Here is a 10,945-nt window from a genome sequence, read left to right on the forward strand (position 1 = left end):
AGAGCAGCCACTTTTGGCTAATTTTTAACATCCAAAGCTAATAAATAATCAAGAAGAAATAGAGAACATTAACAAAATAAATTATGTTCTATTTGGGAATGCCTAATATCAGATAATAACAAGTATAGTGATAAGAATAAAAAAGATAATAATCACACATACCTTCTAGGTTAGAAAAGTTAGGAAAAGAGATTAAATTTAAAGAAACAACATTTTGCATGCACACAAAAAACAAAGAACTTCGCTCATGATGTGGAAATCATGAGCCAGCAGCAATCCGTCTTCCTGGTCCAGATCACTGCAAGGCCAGGGTGGGGCCCCCCGGGGCAGCCACGCAGAACCTACTGGACTTAACTCGCCAGAAAAGTCACCACCCAGTTCAGGAAGTTTGCAGAGGGAAACCTACAAATGGTCCTCGGATATGACTTCCCTGCTCCTGGAGGGCTCCCTCTGGAAGAGGCTTGCAGCATTCCAGTCATAGAATGTGGGTGAGCACTGCAGCGGGCAGCCTCCCACACCTGCTTGGCTGTAGGCCCAGGAAGCCCCTGGAGGCCCCTGGCTGAAGAGATCAGACTCAGCTTGGAGCCCGGGAGTTGATGCAGCAAGACCATGTTTAATGAACACCAAAGCTGGCGGTACAGATGAGGGCCTTGGGGACTCAGGCGGGGGCCTGGAGGGCTGCGGTGGGCTGTGAGATGAGTGGCGACTTCCCTCCCATACCTCTCCCGGAGAGAGGGATTCACCCTGTCCCCCTGTGAGCCTCTCAACAGTCCTGTGAGGAGGACAGCAGGGCATGGGGACTGGCCCCATTTCACAGTTGGGGAAACTGAGTTCCAGATGGGTTTGTCAGCTTGCCCAAAGCCACGCAGGGTTCCCGGTCCTTCCTCCTGCACCACTGTGGGCCCAGTCAGAGGCTACGTGAGCAGATGGTCAGGGGAGGCTGAAGCCTCATGGGAGGAGCAGGCAACGGTGTGGGGATGGACAGTGGCACGGTGCAGGGGACTCCAAGTGGCACTGGCTGGAGACCAGCAGTGACGGAAGTAGGGGCAGGACTGCTGGTACCTGTATCTGTGACCCAGGCCTCCATGGTCCCAGAACAGCCACTCGGGCCTCCACTTCTCCCTTCTCCCCTCCGTGGTGGCCAGACCCTCAATACCAGCTGAAGGAGGTCACAGGGCACGGAGGGAGGTCACAAGGCAGGGGGCTGCCCCCTACAGTGCCCAGAGGCAAGGCCTCCCTTGGCACCTACCTGTGTCTGGCCAGTGCAGGGCTTAGGCAGGGCAGGGGCCCAGGGGCCCAAAGGCTGTAAGATGAGAGAAAACCCTGACACGTGGCCAGCCACAGCACCACAAGAAGGACAGAGGGGGGACATGCATGCATGCAAGGTGGCCAAGGAGGTGCTGGGTGGCCAGGGCCTGGGGAGGGCGCAGGGCCTGGTGCAGAGAAGCAGCTGGGGATGAACTGAGATGAGCATGCCACAAAGAAGGGCTTGGGCGTGACCTTGGGCCCCAGGTCACTGCAATGACAAAGAGGTGAAATGGGCAGCTGCAGAGGCTACAAGAACTCAAGAAGGCCTGGGCTGGAACGGAGAGGGGCTGAGAAGTCCCCTGGGTCCAGGCTTCTCTGGGCAGACCCCTGGAAATCGAGCTTGCTGGTCTGGGTCGGTCCCTGAGGGCCTCTCCCGGGGCCACCTCTTCAGATGGGAACACGCAGGGAGGCCCAGCAAAAGCTTCAGGCTCTGCAGAAACACAAGGACATGTGACATTCCCTCCAGCTCCCACCCTCCCTGGGGGTGGAGCCCAGCACAAATCCCACCCTCCTCCTCCCACCCAGCAGCTCCCAAACGCAGCCCAGGGGAGCCTCAGAGCCGGCCAAGCAGGGTTACTGAGAGAGGTGGCCCAGGAGGCCTGGGGAGGGAACTGGGGCAAAGGCCCGGGACAGGAGGTGGGGTCCGCCAGGGGGCAGGCCCAAGGGTGCCAGTCTCTTCTCAGGACCTACTCTGGGATTCAGTCGCCAGTCAGCCAGGCTGCAGGGCCCTGCTCGGGAGGGTGCGATGCTATGCGGCACCAGCAGGGGGCACCACAAGCCCACCCTCCGCTGCACGTTCCCGCTGCCATTCCACTCCCACCCCAGGGGCTCAGGCTGCATAGAGAAGCTCAGCGGCAGCAAGACCCAGACACTCCCAAGGCCTTGGGCTAAGGAAGCCTCCAAGGAGGAGGAAGGTACTTCCTATGCCAGCTCTGGGTGGGGCTGGGGGCACTGCAGCCCCTCCAGCTCTGACCCAGATGCAGGTGGACTGGGGAAGCCCAGCCCAAACCCCAGGTAGAGGCAGCAGCAGGTCCAGGCAACGCCAGGCTCGGCCACGGGGCCCTGCTGTCCCCCAACCCTGCCCACCACATGGGGGGTCTCATCTGCTCTCTGCTGCCCAAGGCGGCAGCCCAGCCTTGGCCCACCACCCCACCGCGGCTCAGTCACCGTGGCACAGGCTGTCACTGGGTGTCAGGGTCCTGGAAGCCCCAGGCCTCCACAGCAGCGATGAGGAAGTTCTCGGAGCAGAGGGGCTGGTTGTTGAAGGTGTCACAGTGGCTTGTGCGGCCCCGGTTCAGGTCCCCATCAATGTAGAGCGCCTGGCCACCTCCTCCCCCTGCAGGATGCTCAGGTCAGTTGCGGCCTGACTGCCCCATCAGCACTGCCCCAGGCACCTCACCTGCTGTCCCAGCTGTCCTGCCCTGCACGGGCCTCTCTGAAACCGCACAGACCCTTGACTCTCCATAGCCCCCAGGACTAGCTGTCCAGGCTGGTCGCTCCCTCCCAGCTCCCTCTCACCCATCGTGCCTGGTCCACCCCGACACCCAGGGCCTCTTCTCTGCCACCCCGGTCAGGGAGGGCTGGGTGCAGCAGCTTCAGCTGCCCGGACCCCCACACCCTCATCCCAGGGCCCCGTCTGCTGGCACTCACCCACGATGAGGCAGTCGCTGCCCCCCGCCATGAACATGGACTCGGTCTTGGAGGGCAGGTTGAAGTGGCGAGCGGCCAGGAAGGGCGAGAGGCGGTCGGCAGGGTCTGAGGAGGCGGAGTGGCTGAGCGGGGCGGTGGGCTCAGCAGCCATCAAGGGTGGGGGCTTGGTCAGCTCAGGGTGCTTGATCACCACCCACTCGTAGCGCTGCACCTCAGGCTGCAGCTGGGGTGGAAGCGGAGCATGAGGAGCTGGTGCAGGCACTTGCAGGACCCTCTGCCCCAGAGCCACAGCCTGTTTCATCCCACGAATCTGCACCCAGAGCCCAAGGTGGGTGCAGCCCGAGCCAGGGGCTGGGGAGGTGGTGGCTCGAGCAGATAAGCCCCCCTGCCTCGGAGCAGCGCGCGGCTGAAAGATCAAACCCGAAGCACACATGGCGATGACGCTGCTGGGTGACTGCCATGGTGACATCAAACAGTGTCCCCAGGGCAGGCGGGTGCTCCCAGAGCAATGCAGCTACAGGGTCTGCATGGGGGTTGGGGGGCACTTGGCCCCACTCACCCTAAACACAAAGCATTCTCCGGTCCCAAAGAAGCCCAGTTTGCCTCCAAACTTATTTCTCTCACTCCAGTCTGTGGACAGGTAAGCACCACATACCTGGGGGAAAGGTCTGGGTGAGGCTGTGCCCACAGGCCCCCAGGAGCGTCCCTGTGCTCCAGCCTACTCCAGCCCCACCAAGTCACAGGTGGGGGTGCAGGCATTGCCGTCTCCCACCCCCACCCCAGGGCAGGGGTTGTGTAGGCAAGGCAGCGTGCGTGCACCCTGCCCCTGGCTTGGGGCTGGCAATAAGGGTGGGCGGGGGCTGTGTTGGGGATAGTCTTATTTCCCCTTGTGACCCTGAGCGTGGGATGAGCCCCATGTGCTGGCCACACCCACGCTGTAACTCTGGCTCCAGCCCAGGAGGCCTAGGCTCCGGAGCCCATCAGAGCCAGCCCTGGCTCCCGCGTCCGTGCTCACCTCCTTCTGTGTGGTCTTGATGAGCAAGAGGGTAGGCTCATGTCCTTCACACTGGAAGTAGAACCTGGCGTAGAGACACGCATGCCAGCTGTCACCCTGCACACCCTCCCAGCTGCCTCCTGCAGCCTCCACTGGCCCCGGCTGTCTTGGGGTGGAAGACCTGGGAACTGTGCTTCCTTCTCTCTGGGTCCCGACAACACCCTCACCCAGGTGTTCTTCTCACCTGGCCCTTTTCTGCCATCCCCAGGACAGCCTGCCCTGGTGTGACTCAGGGGAGAGGTCTGCAGCGGAAGGCCCCAGTGCAGAGCCAAGCGCCAGGGGCTGGGGAAGTAGGAACCAGAGGAACAGGTCCCCGCGGTGGGGAGGTTTGGCTCATCCTCGCAGCCCAGGCACGTGGGAGCCAAAGATGCCCGTGTCTGCCAATGTGGCGCCCAAAGCTTGGCTTGTGTCCTTGGCAGGGCCAGGAGAAGTGGCTCCAGCTATGCCAAAAAGCTTGAGGCGTTGTGAACCTGTGAACGGTGCCGGGTGGGGGCTGGACCAGCTCTGCCTACCTCACCTCCAGGTCATCCCAGGCCCAACCCAGAGCTCCCACGGCCACATGCTGTCCAAGGCTGGAGGGAGGCTCCCTGGCTGCACCTGGCAGCGCCACCCTGGAGGGCAGCAGGCCTGGGGTCCCTGACAGAGCACCATGTGGATGACAGGGTGGGGAGCGAGCACAGCCGGGACCTGCCACGCACATGGTCCCCCAACCAAGACAATGCTGTGAGCTCCGAGGTGGGGATTCTGCCTCCCACGTCTTCATGACACCTGCACAGCCCCAAGCTATGGCATGCCTGGCCATGACTCCCAAAGTCTGGGTGGCCTGGGGAGGGCAGAAGCCCAGAAAAGGACCCTGATTCTTAGGCCCCACAGGAAGAAGCAGGGCCTCACCAGGTGCCCAGGTTTGAGGCCCATTTCCAGCCTCTGTGGGCAGGACATGTGGCTGGGCAGCTCTGCCGCCCGCTCTGGCCCCTTGGGGTGTTACCTGGCCAGGCTGTACCCATGCTGCAGGGAGGAGAACAGCAGGAGGGGCTGGCACAGGGCAAAGCGCTCGGGGACCCAGGACCAGATGTCTCTCATCTCCCTCACGCTGACGATCTCTGAGCGGAAGTTCTCTGCATGGACGGCCAAGTGTACAAACTGCCTGAGGGGAGCAAGCAGGGGTCAGAGCCCGAAGCCACGTCCGGGGTCAGGCCATGTCTCCCAAGGTATGCCCCAGAGCCTCTTTGGAACTAAGCCCAGAGGGAACTTCTTGCCTGCTTGCCCCGGTTTAGGGCCGGGTTCTAGGTGCCCAACAGGGAGAAAGTTCCCAGGAGCCCCACCTCCCACCCGTTACAGAAGGGAGAGTGCCCAGCTTGGATGGGGACAATGCACCTTTTCTCTAAGAAATCAGGACAGAGAATGACTGCTCTGGCAAGACAAGGCTTCGGGGTGAGCCAAGCACCAGGAGATAGCATGACAGAGGCAGACAGGCAGGGAGGCAGGCAGACGCACAGACAGAAGGCGCCTGAGCAGCAGTCCGGCTCAGAGGCAGCACTGCCGAAGCCGGCCCGCGAGAGCAGCCCTGGGACCCAGAGCATCAGCTGGCCTAGAGTCAGCCTGGTGGAAAAACAGAGGCCAGGTGTGCGGATGCAGTTTCAGACCTACCTTTTAGAAAGTGACACACTGAAAAACAGGAGAAAGCAACGGACATGGAGAAGAAAAATAAAACAGACAAGGAGAAGTTAGTGTGAGTACCGATCCCCCGACAGGCCTTTGCTGGCCCAGAAGAAAGAGGACTGCACGTCAACAGACCGCAGCGTGGCACCACCACAGCGCCGGCTGCCAAATGCACATAGGACACCATGAACCCCTGACCCTGCTCCCCTGGGGCTGTGCTCCAGGCAGGGAGGCCACGCCCAGCAACCACAGCAGAGACCAGCCATGGAGCCCAGAGCTGGAGGGGTGGAGCAGGGGCTGCCCTGAAATAACCCTGGGAGTGGGCCTGGCCTCCCACGATGCCTTCTGACCCCGTGGCCAGCATCAGCTTTCATCTCAGCCGTGGGCCTGGTCCCAGAGGATAGGAACCGATGTCCCTCGTCTGCGGCTGTAACTGGGAAGATCCTTCCTGTTTCAGTGTCTTTCCAGCCATGCACAGATGGGTGGGTGGACCATGGGCAGAGGCCGCCTGGAGGCCAGCAGGATAAGCTCATGCCGGACACGTCCTGCCCCAGCCCCCTACCCTGGGCGTGCCCCTCACTGGCTGCCGGGGACCTACCTCTTCTGCTTCACAGTGATGCCCTTCTGCTTCAGGGCTTTCTCGTTGGCCATCTGCAGGAGCTGGATCTCCTTGCGGGAGAAGAGGCGGATGGCGAACGCTTTCTCCAGCAGCTTCTCCGGGGACACTGTCTTGGCGATGTCTTTGACGAACGTGCGGATGTCCTGCTTCACACTGTCCGACTCCAGGGGCTGCCCGGCCCTCACCTTGTGGAAGAACTTGAGGATGGCCAGCGCCACGCGGTACAGCACCTTGTAGCCCTCCACCAGAAAGACGTCAAAGACCCGGGCGAAGTAGCAGAGGGGCAGCTCCCCAAACAGCCAGCGCTGCCAGTCCGCATAGACCTGCAGGACGTCCTCTGACACAGCCACCATCAGCTTGTGGGCCGCCTGGCAGTACTTGTTCACCAGGTCCCCAAACGTCATGCAGGACGACTCAAAGGCCAGGAAGCTCTGGTCGATCAGCCTCCTGCCGGGGTCGTTGCAGGCCAGGATGCGGCAGGCCTTCTCGAAGCACTCGGCTTCGTCAATGCTGTAGTGCAGCAGCAGGGCCACCACGGCCGGCAGGGCGGGGCAGAAGGAGATGTCGGGGAACTGGTTGGCGATGCACAGGAGGATCTTGCGCACGGCCCCCTCACCGCGCGCATTCAGGCAGTAGCTGGGCACCTGCGTGTTGTCCACGAACTCGGGCAGCGGCAGGTAGCTGCTGCTGTGCTTGCCCACGATCTTGCCCACGATGTCGCTGTACACACTGGCGTCGGGCGTGACTGTGCGGCAGGGAATGTCCCGGATCAGGCGTTGGTACACCTTTCCCCGCAGGGCGTGGCTTTGGGCCCAGTAGCCCTGGCGCGCCAGCTGCTTCAGTTCCTGCAGTTCAGTGCAGCTCAGCTCCTTGGGCCCCAGGTCCTGGATGGCAGCGTCCATCTTGTCTCTGTCCACGAAGCAGTTGTATCCTGGAGAGTCCATAGCGCCACTGTGCTAGGGAGGAAGCCCTGGGCTGCAGGGAGGGGAGGACAGAGCGGCTAAATCCTCCAGCCCCCTTTCTGAGGGTTTTCAGCAAACCTGTCTGCCATCTCACACTCTGCAGGATTAAAAAAAACATTTTTTGCATCTGTGTTTGAAGGTTCACATTTCAAAGAATGTATTTTTTCAAATGTGGTGTTCTTTTCTTTTCTTTTCTTTTTTTTTTTTTTGAGACGGAGTCCCGCTCTGTTGCCCAGGCTGGAGTGCAGTGGCGCGATCTCGGCTCACTGCAAGCTCCGCCTCCCGGGTTCACGCCATTCTCCTGCCTCAGCCTCCTGAGTAACGGGGACTACAGGCGCCCGCCACCTCGCCCGCCTAATTTTTGTATTTTTAGTAGAGACGGGGTTTCACTGTGGTAGCCAGGATGGTCTCAATCTCCTAACCTCATGATCCGCCTGCCTCAGCCTCCCAAAGTGCTGGGATTACAGGCGTGAGCCACCGCGCCCGGCCTGTTTTCTTTTCTTTTGAGACAGGGTCTCACTCTATGGCCCAGGTTGGAGGGTGGTGCAGTGGCATGACCTTGCTCTCTGCAGCTTTGAATGGCTTGAACAATCTTCCTGCCTCAGCCTCCCGAGTAGCTGGGACGACAGGTGTCCACCACCGTGCCCAGCTAATTTTTTTTTTTTTTTTTTTTTGAGGTGGAGTCTCACCCTGTCACCCAGGCTGGCATACAGTGTCAGGATCTCCACTCACTGCAACCTCTGAGCCCCTGGTTCAAGCGATTCTCCTGACTCAGCCTTCTGAGTAGCTGGGACTATAGGCATGTACCACCATGCCTGGCTAATTGTTTTGTATTTTTAGTAGAGACAGGGTTTCACCATGTTGGCCAGGCTGGTCTCAAACTCCTGACCTCGTGATCTGCCCACCTTGGCCTCCCAAAGTGTGGGATTACAGACGAGAGGCACTGCCCTGGCCTAATTTTTTATTTTTTTGTAGAGATGGGGTCTCACTATGCCCTCCAGGCTGGTCTTGAACTCCTGGGCTCAAGCAATCATCCTGTCTTGGCCTCTCAAAATGTTGGGATTACAGGTATGAGCCACTGTGCCTGGCCTTGTTTTATTTGGTTTGAGACAAGGTCTTGCATTGACATCCAGGCTAGAGTGCAATGGCACCATCTCGGCGCACTGCAACCTCTGCCTCCTGGGCTCAGGTGATCCTCTCACCTCAGCTGTAGCTGGGACTACAGTTAGGCGCCACCATGTCCAGCTAATTTTTTCTCTTTTTAGTAGAGATGAGATTTTGCCATGTTACCCAGGCTGGTCTTGAACTCCTGACCTCAAGCAATCCACCCACCGCAGCCTCCCAAAGTGCTGGGATTACAAGTGTGAGCCAGTGCACCTGGCCTGTTTTCTTTATTATTATAATTAGTTGTGTGTGTCTGTGTGTGTGTGTGTGTGTGTGTGTGTGTGAGAGAGACGGGGTCTTGTTCTGTTTCCCAGGCTGGCCTTGAACCGCAGGCCTCAAGTGATCTTCCCACCATGCTGGAATTACAAGTGAGAGTCATGGTGCCCAGCCACATTATTTGTCTTAATCTTTGTGTAAGTATTAGAAGGGCTTCCACTTAAGACAAGTGACTGTTCTGAGAAGCCATTACAAACTTTGGAGTACACCTTCTTTTCACAGAACTTATGAAGTTACCGGAATAGGTCACACAGATTCTGAGTAATGAGAGGCTACAGATAAGAGTTTCTATAAGGGTTTCAAGAGCTTGGCCCTTGGTTGGGCACAGTGGCCCATATCTATAATCCCAGCTACTCAGGAGGTCAAGGTGGGAGGACTATTTGAGGCCAGGAGTTCAAGACCAGCCTGGGCAACATGGTGAGACCCCATCTCTACCAAAAAAAGGGCCTGACCCTGCTGAAAACACCTCTCCGCTCCAGCATGGTCCACCCCAGGCTCCCAAACACCACCCTGCACCCTGGGGTCCTTCTGAAAGGGACCCCCAGTTGAGAAGATCACTTTGAGCAAAGAGATGCTTCGTTCTAGTTCTCTTTTTTTTTTTTGAGACGGAGTCTTGCACTGTCGCCCGGGTTGGAGTGCAGTGGCGTGATCTTGGCTCACTGCAACTTCCGCCTCCCGGGCTCAAGCGATTCTCCTGCCTCAGCCTCCTGAGTAGCTGGGATTACAAGAACCCGCCACCACGCCCGGCTAGTTTTTGTATTTTTAGTAGAGATGGGGTTTCACCATGTTGTCCAGGCTGGTCTTGATCTCCTGATCTCGTGATCCACCCGCCTCAGCCTCCCAAAGTGCTAGGATGACAGGCGTGAGCCACTGCGCCTGGCCCGTTCCCAGTTCTCTTTAACCAGCTGTGCATGGTAAGAAAGTCACAGCCTATGCTGTCTCACCCTGTCGGAATTCTGAAGCCAGCTCTTAACTTTCTAAAACCACCAGCTTGAAAGCTATGCTTCGGGCAGGTGCTCCAGGGAGGAATCTCTGGTGAGGAGCAGGCATGTTTCCAGAGGGAGAGCTGGGACCTAAATGGAAGGTGCTGCAGCTTTAAAACTGCATATTTCTGGATCCAAATGAGCCAGAAGTCAAGTGGGGTGGTTGGTGTTTCTCCAAGAACAGCAACCCTTGGGCTCAGGCAAACATAAAAGGAGTGGGTAAGATGTGCCCTGTGGGATTCTGGACAACAGGTGACTTCCCTGGCGCAAGGCTACTGTCCTGGGCACAGAAGTGCAAGGTTTGCTTATGCACATCAGACTAACCTTTCCGCCTGGGATGGTACAAGTTCCTGGAGTGCCACAGGGGTCTGCTTCAGCAAGTTTTGGTTAAGTGACTGGACCACTCTGGTTTCTCTTGCAGCTAGAACATTCACCTACCTATTATAAGGCAAATACTACTTTAAAACAGTTCGTGAGGCCGGGCGCGGTGGCTCAAGCCTGTAATCCCAGCACTTTGGGAGGCCGAGACGGGCGGATCACGAGGTCAGGCGATCGAGACCATCCTGGCTAACACGATGAAACTCCGTCTCTACTAAAAGATACAAAAAACTAGCCGGGCGTGGTGGCGGGCGCCTGTAGTCCCAGCTACTCCGGAGGCTGAGGCAGGAGAATGGCGTGAACCCGGGAGGCGGAGCTTGCAGTGAGCCGAGATCGGGCCACTGCAATCCAGCCTGGGCCACAGAGCGAGACTCCGTCTCAAAAAAAAAAAAAAAAAAAAAAACAAAAACAGTTCGTGAAAGGTAAAAATCATAGTGTAAAACCTATGTCTGTGAGACACTGTCTTGGGAAAGTACCTCGATACTGTGTTTCTGTGTGTGTGGTAAAATACACATAGCATAAAATTAACCATTTTAGGCCAGGCACAGTGGCTCACACCTGTAATCCCAGCACTTTGGGAGGCCGAGGCAGGTAGATCACGAGGTCAGGAGATCGAGACCATCCTGGTAACACGGTGAAACCCCGTCTCTACTAAAAATACAAAATAATTAGCCGGGTGCGGTGGTGGGCACCTGTAGTCCCAGCTACTAGGGAGGCTAAGGCAGGAGAATGGCATGAACCCGGGAGGCAGAGCTTGCAGTGAGCCGAGATCGCGCCACTGCACTCCAGCCCAGGTGACAGAGCAAGACTCCGTCTCAAAAAACTAAAAAATAAAAAAAAATTTACCATTGTAGCCATTTTTTATTTCTTTATTTTATTTTTTTTTTTTTTT

General features: G+C 57.9%; 1 protein-coding gene across 2 annotated transcripts in view; it reads right to left on the reverse strand.

The window, feature by feature from the left end:
- Nucleotides 1–593: 593 nt before the first annotated feature.
- TBC1D24 (TBC1 domain family member 24) overlaps nt 594–10,945 on the reverse strand; it is a 29,725-nt gene continuing 19,373 nt past the window's right edge. Inside the window, exons 2-8 of one of the 2 annotated variants that reach the window (XM_025371563.1) lie at nt 6,270–7,349; nt 5,660–5,677; nt 4,998–5,156; nt 3,974–4,037; nt 3,518–3,613; nt 2,959–3,181; nt 594–2,644 (exon numbers count right to left, since the gene is read on the reverse strand). In XM_025371563.1, the coding sequence (XP_025227348.1) occupies nt 2,490–2,644; nt 2,959–3,181; nt 3,518–3,613; nt 3,974–4,037; nt 4,998–5,156; nt 5,660–5,677; nt 6,270–7,234 (1,680 nt within the window). In that variant the 5' untranslated portion in view covers nt 7,235–7,349 and the 3' untranslated portion in view covers nt 594–2,489. The remainder of the gene's footprint in view (nt 2,645–2,958; nt 3,182–3,517; nt 3,614–3,973; nt 4,038–4,997; nt 5,157–5,659; nt 5,678–6,269; nt 7,350–10,945) is intronic. The other variant, XM_025371564.1, reaches the window with a different exon arrangement.

Source organism: Theropithecus gelada, chromosome 20 (genome assembly GCF_003255815.1).
Source record: "Theropithecus gelada isolate Dixy chromosome 20, Tgel_1.0, whole genome shotgun sequence".
NCBI lineage: Eukaryota > Metazoa > Chordata > Mammalia > Primates > Cercopithecidae > Theropithecus > Theropithecus gelada.